The sequence below is a fragment of the Desmodus rotundus genome, chromosome 10 (genome assembly GCF_022682495.2).
Source record: "Desmodus rotundus isolate HL8 chromosome 10, HLdesRot8A.1, whole genome shotgun sequence".
NCBI classification, from domain to species: Eukaryota; Metazoa; Chordata; class Mammalia; order Chiroptera; family Phyllostomidae; genus Desmodus; species Desmodus rotundus.
Window position 1 is genome coordinate 26,018,661 of NC_071396.1, and position 23,639 is coordinate 26,042,299.

The window sequence follows — 23,639 nt, forward strand, 5'->3', positions numbered from 1 at the left end:
GGATAGAGGCACGAGGGATTCCATCTTGAAATTCTGCCTAGGAAATCACTCCCCCCTTCGTGGTGACATAATATTGTCACCTACACTGGGCCTCAGCGTGAACATATTGAGCATTATTTTTAAGTCATCCTCTCCTTCAGGGCGATGGGAGTTCTCATCATTGACCCAACGCAGGCACAGGCAGGCGCCTGTACGCCTGCACATGTGTGAGCTCACCAGAGACAGCTCCTGGACTGAGGACACCAAGGAGGGCTAGGACATGCCTGTTTCCAGTTCTGGAAGGAGTCCGACATGCAGGGCAAGAGAATCTTGAAGTCAAACAAAAACCTTTTTTTGGGAAACGACCTAAAAAAAGAGAAGGAAGACAGCCGTCTTCAAATATTTATTCTGACAATATTGTAACTGAAGCTAATACATGTTGTTCTTTTCTGTGATAACGGATCATTCCAAAGATGAATGATGAGTCAAAGAATGAGTGAGTATATAAATGAACAAACACCATAAAGAAATGACCCAATGAAAGGCTTCACAATGTTCACTCAATGACACCGCCCCCCCTCCCCCCACCAGGCTTACATGCCTCACTACGAAAGCACACAGCACTGGCCACGAAAGGTAAAGACAAGCTCACTGCTCATTCCTGGCCTCAACACAAAGGGCCACAGACAGAATACTGGGTGACCCCTGTCACTCAAAATAAAACAAAATGACATCAACAAGTCACACGCAATTATCTCAGCGAAACACAGATGCCCAGACACCTCCTATTTGCTCACTTGTTATATTCCAGGTTAAAACCCACCCACCACGTAGGCTTTCAAACTGGAACCCAAGAACTGAAAGATTATCGCTGGACTGCAGTCAGTGGATTCCATCTACACAGTCCTGCACAAGGTTCAGTGACATTCCAACACTGACCATTATACCCATCCATGAAGCACATGAGAATTATGGGTCCCAACGTGCACAAACTCACATACCACTTGCTCAGGCTCTGACAGAAAAAGAAACTAAGCCCCTGGGAGTGCGATTCATTATAGAAAGGAACGAAATCTTTTGAGTTTTCAGGTCCCCCTGTTAAAAGACTGACAGTTGTAAAAGTTAGCCTGCACCATGCTAGGCCTTAGGCCAGCACACCAACATCGTTATGGCCCAAACGGTAGCAACCTGCTGACTTTCAGAAGCACTTTCCACAGATTTGTCTGAGGATGCTGTCTTCTATATTGTGGAGAAAGAGAACTTGCAGAAAACTGATTCCCGCCCTCATCCAAACATCTTTTCATAAAAATAATGAATAAAGAAATAAGCCCATAAATCACACCAAGCGTCATTCATTCCCCACTTAGCAGGAGGCCCAGAACTTGCAGGCATCATTGTGTTTAAAAAAAAAAAAATCCTTACCTCAGGACATGCTTTTATGCATTTTAGACAGAGAGAAAGGAGAGAAAGGAGAGAGAGGGAGAGAGAAACCTCTCTGTGAGAGATAAATTATTTCAAAATACTCATCTAGCCGTTCACCTAAAGGAACTAGGGGAAACAAAGCCCAACAAAGCCCAATGTGAGTAGAAGCAGCAAAAGAGGTCTAGACCAAGATGCATTATAATACAATTATCTCAGTCAAAGACACTGAGGAGTTCAAAGGCAGCAAGAAATAAGTCACTTACCACACATAAGGGAACCCCCATAAGACAAGACATGAACGTCTCAGCAGAAATCTTGCAGCTAGAAGAAAAAAAAGGAAAAAATAGTAAATAAAAAAGCTTGCCAACCAAGATTACTAAACCTGGACACACTGTGCTTTAGAAATGGAGGAGATGCAAAGTCTTTCTGGGAGTTTGTCACCAGCAAACCTACTTACAAGAAGTGTTTTGGAGGGTTCTTCAACTTGAACTAAACACACACTGAAGAGAAACACAAAGGGTTTGAAAGTATGTATTTCATTGGGGAAGGTAAATACAGTTAACCCTTGAACACAGATTTTTAAAAAATCCCCAGACATGTGGACCTAGAGTAAAAAATAAAAGTGTTAAGAATAACTATAACCACAAAACTTTTTAATGAGTTCACAATTTTTTAAAATTGTAAATAAACTCTTACATCAGTAACACAAAGTGTGGGGAGGAACAAAGAAAAGTGTAGAGCTTCTGTATGCAATTGAGGATAAATTTTTACAAGCTTAAATTAATCTTCTAACAGTAAGTGGCTCAATGCAAGCCTGAGGCAACCGCAAAAACAACCCTGAAGTAGATACACAAAAGCTGAAAAGAGAACAAACAAACGGGGGAGAGGGGGGCAGGACAGGGGAGGTCACGTGGGGTTGGGTGGGGAATTGCTATAGCTGCAACAGAACAACAATCAAAAATTAAAACATAAGCTATAAAAAAGTCATCCAACTACAAAGCCAGAAAGAGAAAAACAAGATAAGTACAAATCAGACAAGCAAATGCAGTTTTTGGACACCCCAGTACAACAGAAGAGGGATAACCTGGAAGAAATGGAAAGTTACTGGAAATATACATCCTGCAAAGAATTATTAAAAAAAATAAAATATCTGAGCAGTTAATAATAAATAAGACAACTAACTCACTTTAAAAAAAAAACAAAAAACAAAAAACTTTCCCAAAAGAAAAACCCAGGAAAAGATAACATTGCTCATGAATTTTACTAAATATAAAAAAACCAACACACCATTCTTCTCCAACTCCCCTAAAAATCTGTGGAAGGGAGAACACTCTCATGCTTATTTTATGAAGCTAAAACCACCTTGATATCAAAGCTAGACAAACCCATCACAAGTAATTAAAACTACAGGCTGTTATCCATTATGAAAATCCATGCAAATATCTTCAACAACATACTGGTTTGGCCAAAAGTCCGTTTCTTTTTTTCCATAAAATGAAGACACATGTCCCATTTTCACCGATAACTGTTGATTTGGATATCTGGAGTATGTCGGCTATCCCCGCTATTGGCTGCTAGTGGGTAGAGGACAAGGGTGCTGCTTAACATCTTCCAATGGATGAGACAGCCCCACGGCAAAGAATTATTTGGCCAAAATGTAAGTAGTACCAAGAAACTTCACAATCCCACTTTTGACACATTCCGTCAATCACAACACCTTCTCTCAATACACTGCACAAATCTTTGTGTTTCAGTAGAGCTTTTTACCTTTCCTGAAATAATAAGATATGAAAATGTTATTCCATCTTCAATGTTAAAATGGCTGCACTAAATTCCACCAATTTTTATTTTCTTTTAAAAAAGCACGCTGATACCACAGCTGTCACAATAAACCTAAGAAAACTATTTTGAATGAAGTTATAGACATTGAAAACTGTAAAGTGTTGAAGGATAGAAATCGAAAATGAAACAATTACATGAAAGTATGTCTTATGTCAATGAGTTGAATCAATATTGCTAAAATGGCCACACGTCCCATACAAATCTTCAGATTCAATGCAATCGCTATCAAAATTCCAATGACATTTTTCACACAAATGGGGGGGAAAAAAACAACAAAAGAAACCCAATCCTAAAAATCACAGGGAAGCAAAGAAGACCCCAAAAGTCCAAGAAATATCAGGAAAAACAGTAAGTTGGAGGCCTCAAACTATATTAGAAAGTTATAGTAATCAAAACACTGTGAGAAAATCAAACAGAGATTGGTAAAATAGAGAGCCTGGAAATACACCCACAAAAACACAGTCAATTAATCTTCCACAAGGGCACAGTGAGTACAAAATAGGGAATGTCTCTCCCATAAATAGTGCTGGGACCTGGATAGCCACATGCGCCACCCCCAAAGACGCATATATTAGAACATGCACAAAACCCCCCCCATCGAACAAAGACTTTAACACCTGAAACAGTAAACACAGGAGAAAAAAGCACCTTGATGTTGGTAACGACGATTTTTTTTTTTTTGGACAAGATACCAAAAGTAAAAATAAACTGGGAGGCCGCCAGAATAAGAAGCTCCCCCACAGCAAAGGAAACAACGACTACGATGAAAAGTCAGTATATGGAATGGTAAAAAATATACTTGCGTGGGGGCCGCGAAGATGGTGGCGCAGGCGGACTTTGAGCTCGCCCCTCACAAGGACTCGTCAAACGTAGAAGCGTATTTCGAGAAAAATCCTCCTGAGAGACACTGTGAGCCCATCCAACAGCCTGGGTACAAGCAATTGACAGACCTCGCCTACAGAAGGCCAGGAAGGCAGACTGGGAAGCACAGGTGAGCGTACTTGTTGCACTTCCCAGGGAATTGGATGGCACGTGAGAGCTCCACCCAGGCTCCCCGGCCCCCAGCATGGCCTAGGACTTGTCCCCAGCCAGGAGCTATCCCTAGCAAAAACAGCGGGGCCAGCGCCACCATGAGCGCATGAGGACCCGTTCACTTGGGAGACCCCAGCCAGCTGGTGGTAGCTGCTTTGCACTACCACCTGGCTGCGCGCACGAGGGCCTCGGCTTCTGGAAAAAGTACCAAAACAACATGGTAGTTCCCACCTACCCGTGGGGCTACCCCGTCCAGCCAAGGGGGGGTGGGTTTGAGAGACTTGGCCCTCTCACAGGCCTTGCGGGCCCAGGTGGACGAAGAGTGAAGCTTCTCCGGCCCGATCCTACACGAACTACCTACCCAGGCCCAGAGACCTCTGGGAAATACCCAACAGCCCCTGGACCCACGCAGGCGCACAGACTGGCCAAAGGCAGGAAGGGGAGGAGTTAGTACAGCCCGGAAACTCAGCGCACTGGACTTGCCCAGAGGCCACGCTGCTCCTTCTGAGGACGTTTTACCCAATAGGGTGAAGCTGGGGTTTTCTGGGGCAGAGGGGTGTGGCTGAGCCTGCAAAGACCTGTAGTGCCCCGAAGAGAACGGAATTACCCAGCGCCAAGGAAACCAACCAATTGGAAACGATATAGGCTCCTACGTTCAGTACAGCATTATTTACTATTCCCAAAATGTGGGAGGTGACGAGTGACCGTCCAAGCCTAAGTGGATAAAGATGTGGAGCATTTAGACAATGGAACATGACTCGGCCTTTAAAAAGAAAGAAATTTTATTATTTGCAACTGCATGGATGGCGCTAAGTGACAGAGAAAGACAAATACCGTAGGATTTCAGCTATACGTGGGGTCTAAACAACAATGTAAAAGAAAAAACAGGAACAGACTCACAGCTAGAAAGAACAGACTGATGGCTGTCAGGTCTGGGGTTGGCCATCTGGGTGAAAAAGGTGGAAGAATTAAAAAGTAAAGATTGCCAGTAACAAAATAATGGAGGGGATGTAAAGTATGGCATCAGGAATATAGTCAACAATACTGCAGCAGCTATGGTGCTGGGACTACTAAACTTTTATAAATGTCTACCCACTGGATTGTACACCCGATACTAATATTATATTGAGCTGTAATTTAAAAAATAAAAATGGTTTAAAAAATACTACACAGCACCTAAAGAAATCTTTGTGGATCTCTCCACAGCACTTGAAAATAATTCTTAGGCTAGCTCATCTTATCTAGGGAAAACAGGTATGTAAAGACTCATTTCCAGTGCTCTCAGAAGTCCCGGATACAGTCTAACAGGACTTTTGAGTCCTGGAATTACAAAAGGATAGAACTGACACTCTTCAAAATGAAACGAAAAGTTGGTTTCCATAACATTGCAGTTTCAGTTCAGTTGGTACATATTTTTTATCCCCTTTCTTTCCAAGATACTAGGGCAACATCTGATGTTTTAATTCTAATACACTACCTCTTACACAAATTTGTGATGACAGCTTGTTCCTTTTAATATCCATGGGATTCTAATGGATGACTCATTTAATTCCTGATATTGCATTTATCTGCACTTCCATAGCCTGAATAGTTTTGACCATTTCATTGATCTTTTAAAAGAACTAAATTTTGTTTTATTCCCTCTCTACCTTTAAAAAAAAATTCCACTGGCTTCTGTTCTAATGATTTGTATTTTCTTCTATTTGCTTTAGGCTTAAAGTGTTCATTTTTCTATGTTAGAAAATTGTTTATGAATTTTATATATTTTTTTGTTTTCTAGTATATAATTTAATAATAGTTGTAAACCATGTTTTAGCTGCATCTCACAAATTTTAATAAGTAGTATTTTTTACTAGACTTGGTTCAAAGTAATTTTGAATCTAATGACTTTTTCTTTAATGTATCTGTTATTTAGAAGTGTACTGTATACCCCAAATATTTGGGGGTTTTGCCACTTTATCTTGCATTACTGATTTCTAGTTTTATTGCACTGTTGCCTCCAAAGTTTGTATGATGTCTTTTAAATTTGTCTAGGTCTGTTTTATGACACGTAAGATCTGTTTTGGTGAACACAGTGTGTGAGCTTCAAAAGAACCTGTATTCTCTTGTTGATGGATGTGGTATACTCACAAGTCATGTTCAGTGTCAGTCTGACATCCACTAATGGACAGTGTGGTCTGGCCGACCCATGTCCTTACTGTTTTCCTGCCTGCCTAATCAATTCCTGCCACAGGCGTGTTGAAGTCTCTCACTATCACAGTGCATGGTTCTATCTCTCCTTTTACTTCTTTAAACTTTTACCTCCTGGATCTTGGCACTTTACTGACACTTTGGTACATACGCTGATGACTGTTAGGACTTCCTGAAGAACTGACCCTTCATTCATTTAACACTACTCTTCCTGCCTGATGATATTCCTTGTTCTGAGGTCTGCTTCATCTGAAATTAATATAGCTTCTCCAACTGTGTTCCGATCAATTACATAAAATATTTAAAAATACAGCAGATGCTTTTGGGGTCTACTGAAATAATGAAACCTATCTTTTCCATTCAAAAAAGTATTCAAGGCTTCTGGGTTCAACTCCGACACATAACGGACTTACAAGCCATCATTTCTCTCCGTATGTGATAAATTTGGGCAAAGTGAAAATGAAAGATTTCCTTGTTGGGTGCAGGGAGAACTGCCACCCCAGGTCTAGGGAGATGGATTCTTCCATTGAAATGCAGATGAGATTTTCTTGACTGAATCAGAGGCCCCAAGTTGGCAGAAACACTGAAATGCCGATTGAATTGAATAATTGGACTGAACGTGGGCCAGAGTGAGAGGGAGAAACTTGTGAGAGCTCCACATTTCATGGGCTTTCCCTAAAGAACCTCCCACGTTTCTCGTGGTAAAGATTTGAGAGAGACCTCCTTCCTGGCTCTGAAGTGAGAGAAGGGGACTCAATGTTGAGATGTGCATCCAGAGAATTTCCAGCTCCATGTGCTCGTGGGGCCTAGAAGGAATGACATCCCAGTAGCAATGAGCACACATTGCACTGAGATGATAGTTTCTAAACACTGTTTTCCAACACAAAGACCCAGAGTTCCTTGAAGAAACACTGGAATCCAGGTTTGGGGATGGAAACATGCAAGATAAGCTTAGAACACCTGGGGGAACCAGAAAATGAGGACGAGCTAAAGAAAAACGATGAGGGCATGTTGAAAGAACACAGAAGCCAACTTCAAAGAGGTTCGATGGTCCCATTTTAGAAAATTTTGGCAATAAAAAAAATTATTGCAATATATTAAAACACTTGGGAATTAATTGAATATTATACATTCATACTTATGGAAAACAACTGACTACATAAAAAAAATGGAGTAAGGAAGGAGTACCCTTTCTTACAGCCAAATCCTAATGAGTGAGTATAAAAAGTATCATGGACACAGGAAACCATCATTAGGCAAACACAGTAATAACTGCCACAGGCCAGAATCCCCAATGAATGCCAAAATTAGTAAGCACATGAGAAAAAGTATTTCTATAGTCTCAACGTATCTCCTCACAAAATATGTATCAATTACAAAGAGAATAAAAGTAACTGTGCCATGGAGAAGCGGGGCGCCTTAACCCAAGTGGTCATTGTATTTAACAGCAGCAAAATTTAGACATCTTGCTGTCATGCACTCCTGATATGATACGCTGAACAGCATGTGCTATTACTGCTGTTATTTCTTTTAACTTTTTAAAGAATTTATTCATTTTTAGAGAGAGGGAAGGGGAGACAGAAAGAGAGGGAGAAACATCAGTTAGCAGTTGCCTTTCACACACCGCTCACCAGGGACCTGGCTTGCAACCCAGGTATGTGCCCTGACAGGGAATCGAACTGGTGACCTTTTTCTTCACAGGCTGACGCTCAATCCACTGAGCCACACCAGCCAGGGCACTGCTGTCATTTTTACCACATGTGCATGACCCGATCTAATCATCAGCAAGTATCAGACAAATCAAAATTGATGACCACTGCCCACAATTACACACCAGCATTCCTAAAATGTCTCAGATAAATTAAATACAAAAAAAGACCAAGGACTTTGACAGATTCAGGGATGGGGACAGGGACAATGGAAACATAAATCAATGCAATGTGAGCTCTCAATTTGGATTCTACAGAGAACTGAAAGGATGTTAGCAGAAACAAAGGCAAAAATCAAACATGGTCTTTAGAGTAGTTAGCAGTATACATCAATGTGAATTTCCAGATTTTAAAACTTGCTATATGTCTTCATGTTGTGTTAATGGTTGTGTAAGACGTTACTAGCATTAGAAAGTGTGGTAAGGAATACATGGAAATTATATTTTTGCCAATTTCTTATTAGTCTAAAATTACTTGAAAGTTAATCAGTAAAATTTTGGGAAATATTAAACAAAAACTGTAAGCAAAATCGAATGAGAGACATGGAAATAAAGAATAAACTGACAGTGACTAGAGGAGTGAGGGAGAGGGTGGAAGTTAATGAGAGAAAGAAGGGAAAGGGAAAAGTCAAGGAGCAGGAGCAGAAGACTCATGGCCATGGACAATGGGGTGGGGATGGTGGGGGGGCAGGGGAGAGCAATGGGGGAAAAGGTGGGACAAATATAACTGAACAATTATAAAAATACAGTAAAACTTTAAGAAAATCAGAAACTTTACTAGTAAGACTAATCATTGGCAGCTAACCACAGGAAACATCGTTTATCACCTTAAATGACCGAATCCTAAGCTGAAGTCACAGTAAGGTAAACCACTCCCCTCAACTCAAATGGTGACAGCCAACAGTCACTGAAAGACCACATATCACTGGCTGGGAGGGAGGACATGTTTCCATCTCTTTAGAAGGCTCTCTGGTACTTTTCCCACAAAATTAAACACTATCTATATCTGATCAAGCAAATTCTATTTCTAGATAATTACAGAAGAGACCTGCTAACATAGTCGACGTAGCTAAAAACTGCGAACAGCACAGGTGCCCATCAACAGAATGGATGAAAAATCGTAACAGTCCCATTTAAGGGAATGTTCCTTTACAACTAAAAAGAAAACACGTTAAACCTACTGATACAGGGAATAACATGGACATGTCTCAACATCACCACGCTGAGTGGAAGTTGCTGAACACATACTGGGTGATTCCATTTCTATCACTTCAGGGACCAGAACACTGTTTCCTACCAGAATTAGGTTTGGCTGGAAGGCAGCTTATCAATACAAAGATTCTACCTCCTGAGTAAGGTACTACTTATGTGGGTATATACTTTTAAGAAAACTCATTGATTTTTAAAAGAGGAAGAGTTATCCATTGCACAAATATAGAAAAGAAAGCTACGGGACATTATAAGAGAGAAAGAGTATGTGTGTGTCTGGAAACACAAGTAAGAAACTGTAATACTAGTTAACCCCCAAAGGGAAAATTGGGTGATTATGGACCACAGAATTGAGATGAATTACCACTCGCTGCATATCCTTCTGTAAATTTTTAATTTTCTGAGATATATTATGAAATTTCAAAAATCTTCAGAGGAGCATGATTATTAATTTTAGAGAGAGGAGGAGGGAGAGAGAGTGAAAGAGAAAAACATCAATTGGTTGCGTCTCATGTATGCCCTGGTCAGGAACTGATCCTGCAACCCAGGCTGGTGCCCTCAGTGAGAATTGAACCTGCGACTCTTCATTCTACTAGATGGCACGCCGTGCAACTGAGCCACACGGTCCAGGGTGTATGTTACAAATTTTAAAATAAAAATTTTAAACTCTTCTGGAGGAAAGAAGTGTTATGAAGTCACTAAATTATTAAAAGATACTTTACCAATAATATGAAGTGAAAATGGAAAAATACTGGAAATGGTAGAAGTTGGGTACCTCAAAGTCACTGGCCACTGCACGGTATGCTCTGTGTTTATGATGAATTTGTGATGAAAAGTCTTAGGAGCCATGACAGAGAAAATCTTTCATTCCCAAGGACATCTGATAATACTGCAAAGGGATTACACACATTTAAGAATCTCTTAGATAGCCTTGGATGGTATGGCTCAGTGGACTGAGCACAGTCCTGTAAACTGAAGGGTCACCTTTTTCAATTCCCAGCAAGGCACATGCCTGGGTTGCAGGCCAGGTCCCCAGTGGCAGTGACGACATCCCAACACGACCATTTCTCAGTTATTTCCTACCTGCGGGAGGCGTCCGCTGCAACACAGGACAGAGCAGGTGTCCGAACAGAGGAAGGTGGTACCGTTCTGTGGGTGAGGCTGATGGCGGAGATCACAGCAACCAGGGTGACGAATCCTCCTATAAGGACACAGTGGGGGTAACTGGCGAAGGTGAGGCACCCAGTTTGCAATGTCAGGGGTCTGTGAAATCCCTGACAAATTAAATGTGAAACAAATTAACTGACATGCAAACAAGCTATGAAGGTATCTAAGAAAAGCTGTATCTCGCCCTCGCTGGTGTGGCTCAGTGGATTGAGTGCCAACCTGCAAACCAAAGGGTCACCAGTTCCATTCCCAGTCAGAGCATATGCCTGGGTTTTGGGCCAGGTACTCAGTAAGGGGCAGGTGAGAGGCAGCCTATTCAATGTTTCGTTCCTTCCCTTTCCCTCACTCTAAGAAATAAATCAACAAAATCTTTAAAGGAAAAGAAAGTAAGTCTGTGTCCCTTAACTTGTCAGGCAGTCCATTAGAATGCACCCTTTAGGAAGTTAGCATCTACTTTCCTACCCAGACATGGCTGCTCCTAGAAAGACAAAACCTCACCGGCAGAGGTGCCCCTCGGACAGCGGCCTGCGAGGGCTCTTGATCTAGAGACACTGGTCTTGGGGTTTTCACTGGATCTTCCACTCCCAATTGAGTTCCCAAGCCAGCATCCTCTGAGGGAATAAAATGATAAACACCACTTCCGGATGAAAAACACACTTCACAGCTCAGGACTCCTTTGTCTAGATTTCATCTGGAAGCTGCGTCTCACTCTGTCACTCGACTCTGAAACCACAGCCAGTTGCTCTGTCACTCTCCAAGACCTCCTAGGCGGCCTGAATCCCACTGACAATCACATGAGTTTTCATGATTGACCATTTTCTGCTTACTTGGTCAGGTTATTTACAAACTCAAATTAATGTCTGCCTGTACGTATTCTCCACGTCTATGGAGGACATAGTCTATGACTGGTACACGCATCACAAACATAAACTGAAAACCATTGAGCCGAGAGAAAGTCAAAGGCCACATGTTAAGTCAATCACACACGTCAAGAGCTGAGAAAGAACTCAAAACACGGTCTCACGGGGGTCGATTCCATTTCAGGATTGTGGAGGGAACACCCCCATTTAGGAAGACCCGTTAGGACCCACAACTGTTACCCCAGTTACTGTGCCCACTCTCGTGGGGCTCTTAGCCGGGTTTTTCATGGTACTGAGCTAAACCCACATGCCATCAAGCTACAGAACAAGATCTGTCAACTTCTAGCCATCCCAGGCCTATTTCAGATCAACATGCCCTTCCCTGCCCATGCAGAGTCATACCTGCGCGGGTGTCCACGAGAGCACCAATGGAGAAGTCGTCTGCCACGGGCTCTGAACAGGTAAGGCAACGGTCTAGACTGCTCCCCTTCCCTTATAGGTTCCACCATCACCTGAAAGGGGAAAAAGAAGGAAATTAACATGTGAGGAAAGAATGTATGTAGACACACATGTACCTGTATGCACATATACTCTGTATGCAAATGTGCATTCGTGCAATCTACTCTAACACACAACACTCTGAAGTGTGGGTAGCCTGCGGTGTATGCAGGCTGGGAAGAGGCAACTTTGGTTAAGTTCCGTGTGTGTGTCTCATGCGCACAAACTCAAACAGGATCTGCCGTCTCCAGTCCCCGAGAACCAACAGACACAAACAGGGGCTGGTTCATTGTTATGTTAACAAAATCAAGTACTTCCCTAGTCTTAAGACAAAATGTTATGAAATAATTTCTTTACTGTTACAAAAATAGATAATGTTGAAGTTATTATTGAATCAATGATAAAATGGTTTCCACGAAAAAATGGTTTCTCCAATACTACCTGCCGAAGTCCGAGAGGCACCTAACAAGTTCTAATTGACAAAAAAAGTTTCTAGCTCATCAATTTTTATAAGAACACTTTTTGAAAAAAATATGCATGTCAATAATAACTACATATCTAGAAAAATTGATTGAAATGGAATGACTTTTTTCAACAGTCTAAAATTTCCCCAAGGCCATTACCTAGTGACAGGGGGACGTTCTGGGACATAACTGGAGGCCCCCTAACCATTATGCAAAGGAAATCATCAATGCAGCATTTTAATCTATGGTCATAGAATATGAACAATGGTGCCTAGCACGGTCCCTTGAACTTGACACGCCAGCTCACAGAAGGGACTCTGTCGCTCACTCTGTTCAGACACCAACAAGATCCACTGGTTAAGTGACCACTGACTCAGGCACACCTGTGAAAAGGACCCTGACCCTGAAATATACAGCAGTTACTAAGCAGTCTAGAGTCTGTCACCCTGGGACACCCTTGGCCACGCCATTTAATCACAAGCTGTGACCCAGCCCCATGGCCTGAGCCTTACTGTTGCAGGAGGGTTACCCAGTGGAAAGTGGGGCACAAGGATCTTCAGGGCAGATCACTCACTTGTGTGAGAATTCCTGCTGATTCCTGCGTGCGTGATACAATTACAGTCAGTGATTTTGTCCTTGTTGTACCCCAAGAAGAATGATTTTTTATGTCTTGATTTACACCAACCTGTAGAAATAAAGAAATATAAGAAGTATATACATCCATCTGTCAACCTTGGAAAAACCCTGATAGTTAGTGATTCATGAACCTGCACTTTAACACACTAATTTACTACGCTATGATGGTTCCAATGTTATTCAAATAAGAGTAAGTGTAAAATTCCTCATAATGAGACAGAGGGCTCAGATGACTGACCAGATTACTATTAGCTCACATTACTTGATTTAAAAGATTTTTTTCAAATTACGTTCTTGATTAACTAAAAAAATAAACATGATCCACAGAAAAATAAGTGCATTAATCATTGCAACGTTTCATCTGGAAGTCAGCGTTCTGATCATTTCCAGAGGAAGACATTTGTACAGGTAACAAAATCAGCACCTCCACGTGTGGCGGAAAGGACTTCAGACAATTCCATTATCACTGCCAACCCTCAAAGTGTGGGGACAGTTAGGGAAGTTGATGAGAACATCTTCCTAACTGAATGTGTACTGTTGACAGGTTACAAGGACTTAACTACACATGTGCACCAAACAACCTAAAATGGGGGAAGTATACTCAGTACTTAAAGCAAGCAGCACGCAGAAAGCAAGCAGAAAGTCATTTCTATAAGGCACTGGCATCACAGTTTCCCCAAAGGTCTCCCCTGGCATGGCTCAATACACCTACAGTGTCCCTTAAAGGCTGGTGAAAGTCACTGAAGAAATGGTAGCCAATGAAATAAACCCTGATTGCCAAGAAATATAAATTTCACCCTTTCACTAATTAAAATGATGGCAGGGACTCCTAAGTCCTTTCGTTCAGACTTTCAAGGAATGCATACCCAGGAGCCACCCTCAATTCAAAAAGTGCATATTCAGACATGGGCCATTCACAGGTGCAGGCTCTACCCTGCACCAGGCAATGAGCCCAAACCTGTGAGCTCTCCAGAGTGCCCAGAGCCAAGCCTCCAGGCAGGCAGAGGAGCCCATGTGCTCCATTAATTGCCCAGGGAAAGGGAGAAGGCATAGGGCCTCCCACACGGAACAAGGCCCTATAGGATAACTGGTTCATTTTGGCAAAAAAGGGCTTGCTCACCGTGCCCAGGAACCCACTGACATCCAAAAGTCCCTGCATCCCTGACCCCGAGCACCTCCTATCAGCAGCGACAGTGCCAGGTTTCACAGAACAGCCCTCTCTGGCATCTAGTCACTGGCAGCTTCACCTGGGAAGTGGAGAGAAATCACATGCAGGGTTAACAATTGTGCCACGGATCTTAGGTAATCAGATCCAGGCCAAACACTTCCCAAGAAAGTACTGCATTTTCCTGTCATGCTTCTGTGTCCCTCAACTGTGACTGCAGTCGTGTGTGACACCATGAGGGTACGTTCGCATGTAGATATGTGTGTAAGGGTGTGTGTGTCAAGGCCTCAGCAAGTGCACAAGCATGCCTTCTGCACAAACCCCTACCTTCAATGCTGGCGACCCAAGGGGAGAAGACTGGTGCCTTCACAAGAGAGTGTGAACTTTGACCCCTGCATCCTGTGGAAATATCCCTTGAATTCCCTCTCTCACAGCCACTCCTGAACACAGCACACTGACGACTCTACATACACCCTCTTCTTGACCATAAATGTGACATCAACTTGTACACGCTGTTCCTGCAAGATTTCAAAACTCAACTGCGCTTGATGGAAAAATTTGAACTGAACAACGGAATGAGCCACATAAAGGCTGAAACACTGGGACACTCGCTCTGGGGCAGGAGCAGCCCATCCTAAATATCAAGTTGCCAAAAGAGTCCAGGCCAGGTGACGGCTCCTACTAAGTAATCCTGAATGTCTTTGCTGGGCCAGCAGGAAGCCGGAAGAGAAACTTTCATCAACCACGACAAGAAAATAACACCAACAGCGACTAGACAAAATTCTCATTCAAAAAGAATGTATTTCTAAACCAAACTAAAATCAAGGAACTGACCTCTGAGAAAATTTTGAAAACACTTTGCTGCCATGTCCAAAGCAGTGAGCGTCCTCATGCCCTGGAGGGACTATTGCCCCACACAAGGAAATGAAAACAGAACACATCTCCCACACAAGGAAATGGGGGTGTTCTCCAAGGTAGACCTCTGTGCCCATGGCCATGCACGTGGGCTTGTGGTGCTCCAAGTCCCTGCCTCATCTAGGCCCTTCCCATCATCCATCTCAACACCCCTCAACACAGTGAGAGCCACTGGGACCAGGAAAACCAAACGCTACCGAATTACCACTTTGACCTTGAAAATTCTGAGCTGACGGGACACGGATCAAAGACAATGTCAGTCAGGGGACCATAAACCTCTTCAAGACCATAGGAAAAGCACTATGGAGCAAACTACCCTGGAACGGAAACACCCAGCAGGACGAGGTCAGCAGGCACAAAGCCACTGACACAGGCCAAGAGGCCTTCCCTGGAGGCACTGGTAGGCAATGGAAGCAAGACGCAAATACTTCAATGTAGGCCAGTGAGCTCTGCTGAAACAATATAAAACCAGACACCCAAAGGAAGCTCCTGGAATCATACTACCACCCACCCAAACCTCCTGGCTTATCTTGGGGCTCAGCCAGCATAGCATTTGGACTTGAGAGCAAAGGCCAGAGCACAGTAAATGCTTGGGCACCTTGCATGTGGATGGGCTGAGGAACTGAGCCACACTACCTGCCAATTACTCCCTCTGTTCCCACCGCCAACTCAATGGCAGTCACACAGCCTCAACAGGACAAAGGGTGGCAACACTCTGAGGCTCTGACCAGAAACCATGAGAGTGTCTGATCTTTGACTTCTAGAAAAAGATCTCCAAGAGCAATCTTACCTTCTGGAGGGACATACAGGCACAGTGCACACCTCGGGCCACACTCCCTCTAAGACTCCTGACCACCACCGGCCACCAAAGAAAAGGCAGGTTGTCTCTTTCATAGCTGATGCTGAGCTTGCACGGCCACTCCACCTAGAAAGTGTAGAGAAATCACATGCACATTTGAGAAATGTACTCAGAAAGTAGCACAATGAACATATACACAGTAATTCCAACAGCTATATAAACTGAGGCCCGGTGTGGAGTTTGCATGAGTGTGACCAAGGGGCAGCTGTCCCTCTCTCCTGCCTGCCCTGGGCCTCCACGTGCTGGACCTCAGATCCGATGAGAACGACGGTGGGAGTTCTCACTCATTTTGTTCAGCTTTTCCAAGGAATGCATTGTGAGGGAGTCATCATCGATCCGAGCACGTTTCAGCAACTGAGGTTATTCAGCAGGTTCGCTGTGTGGCTCACTGGTGAGGCAACAACCTCAGATTCCTCCAGTGGCCTGGAGCACCCAGATTCCAGCCACATAGCAAAGGGGACAGTCCCTCCAAGTGCCATGTACAATGCAGGACACCCAAACTCGGATCTTTAAGAAATCCCAGAGCTAACGTCTGGAGTTGGAGCACAGCAATGCTTACCTTCCTCAGTGATCCACAGGACCACTGCTCAGTCAGGGCCACACCTCTTATGGGACTCCTGGGGACCTCAATCATGCAGGGACAGAAAGGTCTTCATTTCTTGGTGGATGAAGAGCCCCTGCACTGCAGCTATGCCTGAGAAGTGGACAGACACCATACGTGCATTTGAGTGATGTACCCAGGTCCTCAGGGAATTAACCATGACACCCTCTCCCCCTCAGCAGGGCTTGCACCGGACTGTGAAGTCCTTCTGTCCCTCGGGTATAATGTAAGGTGGGTGTGACGGCATGTGTGCAGGTCAGTCTGAAAATATGTTGCATGTGTCCATGGGCAGAGCCCTCCTCATCTGAACCAGCAAGCCTTCAGCACTGACTTCTGGCCACACAACCTGCTTCCATGGAAGGAAGACCTGTTTCTTCAAATAAACAAATATGAAAACTTTGACCTCATCTGGCTGCTAACATAGGCCAGGAGCTCCCTCTCTATAGCTAGCTATGACGTAAAAAAGCACAGCTGTTTTTTCCACATACGCTCTTACTAATCACAGATGTGAAATAAACCTACACATTTGGTCTCCACCAATTTTCACAAATGAATCATCTTTGGTAGAAACACAGCAACTACCTGGAAAAAACCAAATACACTGAAACAAAGGCTCGCATCATCAACACACCTGCTTCAAGACCACAGTGCCCTGTCGTTAACATGAAATGGCCAAGCTACCTCAGTCCAGGCACCTGTGTGCGCAAACTAGGCGAAAGGCCTGAGGAGAGCAAACGGGAATCAGAGGGGCATCAGTGATCCCCACCAACCTGACCCAGAACAAAACCCAAGTAGAGCTGGACTGCAAGGTCACAGAGACACGTTGTACCTTGACCCCACAGGTTTCAGAGTGTGACCCCTCCCTCACCACAGGGATGGTGACTGCTCAGAGCTCCAGGGATCCACCCCCAAAACAGGAGAAAGAATTAAAAGGACATGTCTTCTGAACTACCACTTCTACACATGAACAACTTTCACATGACATGACATGACTTCTGCATAACTTCTTTCCAATGGAGAAATGCATCCACAGGACTCCACATGGGGCCACAGTGCCTAAGTCACTACCACCCCCCCCAGTCAGAGCCATGCCGACACTCACTGCCTCACCCACAGGCTTCCATTGTGAAATCTCAACCCCTATGAATAAAATGGGACACAACAATACCAAGAAGGAAGCAACCTCCCAGGTAGGACTTTGACCTCGGAGGCTCCCTACCAAGGGACACAAGGACAGAAAGAATGTTGGCCAACACATTCATTCCAGAGAAGGCAGGGTAGCAGCCATGGGCCGGTGGACCTCTTACAGAGTACTAGGGACAAACAAACTGACGCCAGACTCTGGACTGGAAGCTCTGGACTGTAGGCGGGGAGTGTACACTGTCGGACACCACAGTGTCCCACTCGAGATCACTGAAGCCTTGGTCACTAGTCACGAGATCTGTGGCGCAGCGCAGCTCTGAGACAGGCCTCAAACCCAAAGACGTTGAATTTGGTTGCAAAAAGAAAGGCAACACAACCCAAGGGAGCCCAGATAATGACATGATAACGTGTCCTGTCCTTGACCTCTGGTCATGTCCAGGCCATCGGCCACCACAGCGTCTTGAATTCAGAGCTGCGTCGGGAGTGCACCCGTGGCTGACCACCTAGAAGATGTGCTGGGTGAGGAGCTGAACTACAGGAGCTGACTACATAGTGTCAGCACCTAACTGTCCCTCTGTCCCTGCCCCCAGTCCCACGAGGGCTTCGTCAAAGACAAAAACAGGTTGCAAAGTTGCAAGACATGGGACTCTTATCAGAATCCATGACAGTTTCCACAAAAGCAGAAACGCAAGGGCCACATCAGAAGTGACACATCCAGGCATGGTCCCAGTGGGCCTGTGCCACATCCACTCTGCACGACTGGCGGGAACAGAGTATGTGCCGGATGTCAGACAATACAGAAAGACCAACAATTCACCCAAACACCATCAATCATTCACACCAAAATGATGGCTTCAATATTCTCACAGTAAGAGGCGCCCTAGTGCTCAGGTCCCACGTGAAGCATGCGTGAGTGTGCCCAATAAGCAGCTGTCCCTCCTCCTGCCTGCACAGGGGCCTCCACGTGCTAGACCTCAGATCCGATGAGGACGACGGTGGGAGTTCTCACTCATTTTGTTCAGCTTATCCAAGGAATGCATTTTGAGGGGACTCATCATCGATCCGTGCACACCCAGGGATGCAGGGTAATGTAGGAAGGCAGGAGTGGCAGGCCAGTGGGTAAACCAGTGACCTCAGAGCCCCACAGGAACGCGAAGCACCCAGTCACTGAGCAGGAAGAACAGTCTCTCCATTCTCGGAGCAAATCCCAGTGTGCCAACAGGGATGTGTGTAGAAGCCACTGCTCTAAGGAGTCTATTAAGTAGTAAATAGAAGGACAAAACAAAAACAGAAGTACTTATCTTTCTGAGCAATACACGTGTAAGGTGCACACCCAGGGGCACACACGCTGCAGTCTCCCGTGCAGCTCTGGCCATCAAAGGAAAGGCAGGTCACGTCTGACGGCAAGCCTCAATAGGCAACCCCACCTGGAAGTGTAGACAAATAACGTGCACATTTTAGAAATGTACTCAGAAACGAACACAATGAGCATATACACAGTAATTCCAGAGTTCTGTAAGCTAAAGCCCTGGGTGGAGTGTGCATGAGTTTGACCAAGAGTCAGTTGTCCCTCTCTCCTGCCTGCGCTGGTCCTACACGTGCTGGACCTCAGATCCGATGAGAACGACGGTGTGGAATTCTCACTCATTTTGTTCAGCTTTCCAAGGAATGCATTGTGAGGGAGTCATCATCGATCCGAGCACGTTTCAGCACACTTGGTTATTCAGCAGGTTCGCTGCGTGGCTCATCGGTGAGGCAACAACCTCAGAGTCCTCCAGTGGCCTGGAGCACCCAGATCCCAGCCACTGTGCAAGGCGGACAGTCCCTCCACCCGTGCAACCAAACCCTGTGTACACCTGGGGACAGCTGCAGATGTTGTCTACACCAGCTCTACTATTTCTAAAGCAAATAGTAAAAGTGGGGTCAGAGGAATGCTTACTTTCCTGAAGGATCCTCATGGATGGAGCACACCCACGGTCACATCCCCTCCAGGACTCCCGACCACCTCCAGCCATCAGTGGAAAGAAGAGTCATCTCTTTATGGCTGACGGCAAGCATCGTTCCACAACCCAACCTGGGAAGTGTAGACAAATCACACGCCCATTTGACATATGTACTCAAAAACGAACACGATGAACATACAGACAGTAATTCAAGAGGCTCTGCCAGTTAAAGCCCTGGGTGGCGCGTGCATGACAGTGGCCGAAGGGCAGCTGCCGCTCACTGCTCTCTGCCCCGGGCCCTCCACATGCTGGACCTCAGATCCGATGAGAACGACGGTGTAGAGTTCTCACTCATTTTGTTCAGCTTTCCAAGGAATGCATTTGAGAAAGTCATCATCGATCCAGGCACGCACTGGGAAGCTGGACAACTTAGCCAATGCTGGCTGGGCAGTTCATTGTGTTAGTCGATGACCTCAGAATCCACCAGTGGCCTGCAGGATCCAGATCCCAGCCACTGAGCAAGAGGGACACGGAGTCCCCTTGCTCCTGGAGGGACGCCCCGTGTGCCACTGAGGATGCCCAAACCAGCCACGGGGAGCAGCTCAAAGAAATCTGACAGCAGCTGGCTGAACTTAGAAGCAGGGAAACACTTACCTTCTCGATTGTCTGCAGGAAAGATGCACACTCAGGGCCACCACTCCTCTGCCAACCCCGGGGACTTCCAGTCATCCAGACAGTGAGAGGTCTTCCTTCTCTTGGCGAACACAGACCCTTGCACTGCAGCTCCATCTGAGAAGGGACTGAAACCATAAGTGCATTTGAGTGATGTACCCAGGTCCTCAGGGAATTAATGCATGTCATCCTCTTACCCTCATGGCCCTTGTATCTGAATGTCACCTACTTCTGTCCCTAAGGAATGACTGAAAAAGGGATGACACTACATGCGTGCATCAGTGTGCAAATATGTGGCATGTGATTGTGGGCATGTGAACAACCGAGTCCTGCATTGAGATCTCTGGACACATGCATTAAGAAGACAAAGAAAACTCTGAGTCCATGCAGCTGCTAAAACAGGACAGGACTGCCGCTCTCAAAACCAGGCCTTCTGAACACAAACAGCCTCGTGAGTCTATGTACAAACCCTTACTGACTGTGGATGTGAGGTCAACTTAGACACTAGATCCCCAGGACTGGGGCAAGTGACCCCTCCCGGATGGAGACACAGTGACCACCACAACAAAGATGCCACCGATGCAAAACCTCTCATCATGGGCAATCTGCCTGCACGAAGACGGCAGCCTGTGCTCATGTCCAGGAGCCCAGAGACACCAGGCCGGGCACCCGACTGTACTGACTCGGCCAGATGCCCTCCATAAGACAACAGGACACTGCAGGAGAATTTGTGGTTCTCACGAACCAAGAGTCCAAACAAAAGTTCAGTCACAACTGGGCCCCATGGTGACCCAGAGACACTGCAAAGCTAAACCCTAAGGGACTCCACGGGACCCTCCCTCCCTCAGCCTGGACACACCACCCAAGGCCTCACGGGGCCCCTGGACTTCACATCTGAGGACAGGAGGCAGAATTAAATATAATGCTTCCTCCGAACAAGGACGTATGGACATTTTCCAAGGCAGAATTCTGTCCACAGCTGTGTACGTGGTCCCTCAATGCCCCAGGTCTCGGCCATGCCCACGGGTTGCTGGTGGGGACTCTCTATGCCTCTAGTAGAATAGGACTCCCGGGGCCAGGAAAACAGCAACAACCTAAAGTAATGCTGTGGCCTAAGACGCTCCCAGCCAAGGGGCAGAGGGAATGCTGGCCAAACTTAAAATTAGGGATGGCCAGCAGCAGTCACGGGAAGTGGCCCTCGTCAATACTACAAAAAAAAAAAAAAAAAAAAAATCAACCGAGAACGACTGCACTGGGAAGGTTAAGTGAGGAGAGATGAGAAGCCACAGTGCCACGCTCTACTCACTGATACTTCTCTACAGGAAGCGTAGGTATGTCCCTTTCAGATGTGGGTGTCCCTGAAATCCAGTGACAATAGGTGATGGTAGAAACACAGGGGACGGCCATGCCATGCATACCCACAAAACCAGAGTTAAGACCTGTCCTCCTAATGCCCTACTGTTCCAGTGCAGACCATCAGCCACCACTGCTTCCCGACTTCGGAGCTCCATCCACAGCACAGTTCGTAGTTGGCCAATTAGCATGCGGACTGGGCAAAGAGTTGAATAGAAGAGCTGGCGACTACAGCACCACAGCCAAATGTCCCTCTGCCCCCACCCACAATCCCATGGCAAGAATGAGAATCCAAATTGCCAGGCCCAGCGATCTGGTGAAAGATCATGCAGGCCTCTGACCTTTGGCTCCACCAGAGACTCCCAGGACAACAAGTCAACGAAGACCACGTCCAGGACGCTTCCAGGCCATAGTCTGAAAGGGCCTGTGCCACAGCCACACTGAACCACCGTTAGGACTAGCACATGTGCTAGTTCGCAACTGAGTGACCGGCCACTCACCAAAACCCAGCGATGGAGAACACCCACCAGAGACATGAAAATCCTGACGGTCAGTGGGAGGCTCTCAGATGCCGGCTTGCTGGGTGCATTGTGCATTGAGTGTGACCAAGAGGCAGCTGTCCCTGACTTTTGACTGCCCTGGGCCTCCACGTGCTGGACCTCAGATCCGATGAGAATGACAGTGGGAGTTCTCACTCATTTTGTTCAGCTTTTCCAAGGAACGCATTTTGAGGGACTCATCATCAATCTGAGCACGCTCTGGGATACAGGGAAATGTAGGAAGGCAGGATGGGCTGTCCAGCGGGTAAACAAGTGACCTCAGAGCCCTGCAGGACCATGAAACACACAGACCCTAGTCACTGAGCAAGAGGCACAATCACTCCAGTCTCGGAGCAAACACCCACATGCCACGGGGATGTGTGGACACGCCACTGCTGTAGCGAGACTACTAAATGGAGAATAGAAAGGGAAAATGAAGGGCAGAGAAAATCTTACCTTACCGAGAGATCCACGTGTGTGGTGCACACCCAGGGACACACTCCCTCCAGGACTCCCAACCACCCTGACCATCAAATAAAGAAAAGATCGTTGTGTCTTCATGGCTGATGTCAAGCCTTGCATGGCCAGCACACCTGGGAAGTATACAGAAATCAGAGGCACCTTTGAGCAACGTACTCAGAAACTAACACAACGAAAATACAACACTGAGAATGGAGGTTCTGAAATGCTGAAGCCCTGGGTGGAGCGTGCATGAGCGTGACGGAGGGACAGGTGTCCCTCACTCCTGCCTGCCCTGGGCCTCCACGTGCTGGACCTCAGATCCGATGAGAACGACGGTGGGAGTTCTCACTCATTTTGTTCAGCTTTTCCAAGGAATGCATTGTGAAGGGACTCATCATCGATCCGAGCACGCTCTGGGATGCAGGTCACTTACACGCAAGGTTTCCCGGGTGGCCCACCTACTGAGGAATTGACCTCAGCATCCCTAAGCAGCCTGGAGCACCCAGATTCCAGGCACTGAGGAAGAGGGACAATCCATCCCTTTGTACAGCAAAACCCTGAATACTCCCCAGAGGACACCCACACAGGCTGTCTGCAATATGTGTAGAAACTCCTCAAAGGAAAGAACACAGTAAAAAAATATACTTACCTTCCTCAGTGTCCCTCAGGAGTGGTGCACAGCCAGGGACCCACTCCTGCCGGACACCCAAACATCTCCCTTCATCAAAAACCAAAATGGCGGTCTCTTCTTCGTGACTTTGAGTCTGCATGACAACTCCACCTGAGAATTGTAGAGAAATCACAAAGAAATTTTAGAAAAATGCTCAGATTCTAAGGAACAAGATAAGCTTCATCGGCAACCATCCCACTGAGAGTTAACCTTCCATCTCGCTGTCATGCACCTCTGTCCCTTAGCAGTGACTTCAAGTGTGTGCGACACCATGAGACAAGCAACTGTGTGTGTGCGCATGGTCCTGACA

At 45.7% G+C, this 23,639-nt stretch overlaps 1 protein-coding gene and 7 non-coding genes across 9 annotated transcripts in view; all 8 read right to left on the reverse strand.

Moving 5' to 3' along the window:
* Nucleotides 1-87: 87 nt before the first annotated feature.
* On the reverse strand, nt 88-167 carry LOC112306172 (small nucleolar RNA SNORD115). Its single transcript, XR_002974915.1, has one exon. It is a non-coding gene; the product is annotated as a small nucleolar RNA SNORD115 (small nucleolar RNA).
* A 20-nt stretch (nt 168-187) lies between these two features.
* LOC112305906 (uncharacterized) overlaps nt 188-23,639 on the reverse strand; it is a 41,021-nt gene continuing 17,569 nt past the window's right edge. The window contains exons 13-24 of one of the 2 annotated variants that reach the window (XM_071219446.1): nt 23,309-23,440; nt 22,654-22,790; nt 20,288-20,433; nt 19,630-19,764; nt 16,506-19,117; nt 15,878-16,012; nt 12,946-13,056; nt 11,812-11,921; nt 11,048-11,160; nt 10,466-10,583; nt 1,665-1,722; nt 188-345 (exon numbers count right to left, since the gene is read on the reverse strand). In XM_071219446.1, coding sequence (XP_071075547.1) covers nt 316-345; nt 1,665-1,722; nt 10,466-10,583; nt 11,048-11,160; nt 11,812-11,921; nt 12,946-13,056; nt 15,878-16,012; nt 16,506-16,580 — 750 coding nt within the window. In that variant the 5' untranslated portion in view covers nt 16,581-19,117; nt 19,630-19,764; nt 20,288-20,433; nt 22,654-22,790; nt 23,309-23,440 and the 3' untranslated portion in view covers nt 188-315. Of the gene's footprint in view, nt 346-964; nt 1,723-10,465; nt 10,584-11,047; nt 11,161-11,811; nt 11,922-12,945; nt 13,057-15,877; nt 16,013-16,505; nt 19,118-19,629; nt 19,765-20,287; nt 20,434-22,653; nt 22,791-23,308; nt 23,441-23,639 lie in introns of those variants that run through there. The other variant, XM_024561675.3, reaches the window with a different exon arrangement.
* Nucleotides 16,191-16,284, reverse strand: LOC112306185 (small nucleolar RNA SNORD116). Its single transcript, XR_002974927.1, has one exon. It is a non-coding gene; the product is annotated as a small nucleolar RNA SNORD116 (small nucleolar RNA).
* On the reverse strand, nt 18,660-18,754 carry LOC112306192 (small nucleolar RNA SNORD116). The gene has a single exon (XR_002974933.1). It is a non-coding gene; the product is annotated as a small nucleolar RNA SNORD116 (small nucleolar RNA).
* On the reverse strand, nt 19,294-19,387 carry LOC112306182 (small nucleolar RNA SNORD116). Its single transcript, XR_002974924.1, has one exon. It is a non-coding gene; the product is annotated as a small nucleolar RNA SNORD116 (small nucleolar RNA).
* LOC112306181 (small nucleolar RNA SNORD116) lies at nt 19,944-20,036 on the reverse strand. The gene has a single exon (XR_002974923.1). It is a non-coding gene; the product is annotated as a small nucleolar RNA SNORD116 (small nucleolar RNA).
* On the reverse strand, nt 22,314-22,407 carry LOC112306193 (small nucleolar RNA SNORD116). The gene has a single exon (XR_002974934.1). It is a non-coding gene; the product is annotated as a small nucleolar RNA SNORD116 (small nucleolar RNA).
* Nucleotides 22,969-23,063, reverse strand: LOC112306191 (small nucleolar RNA SNORD116). Its single transcript, XR_002974932.1, has one exon. It is a non-coding gene; the product is annotated as a small nucleolar RNA SNORD116 (small nucleolar RNA).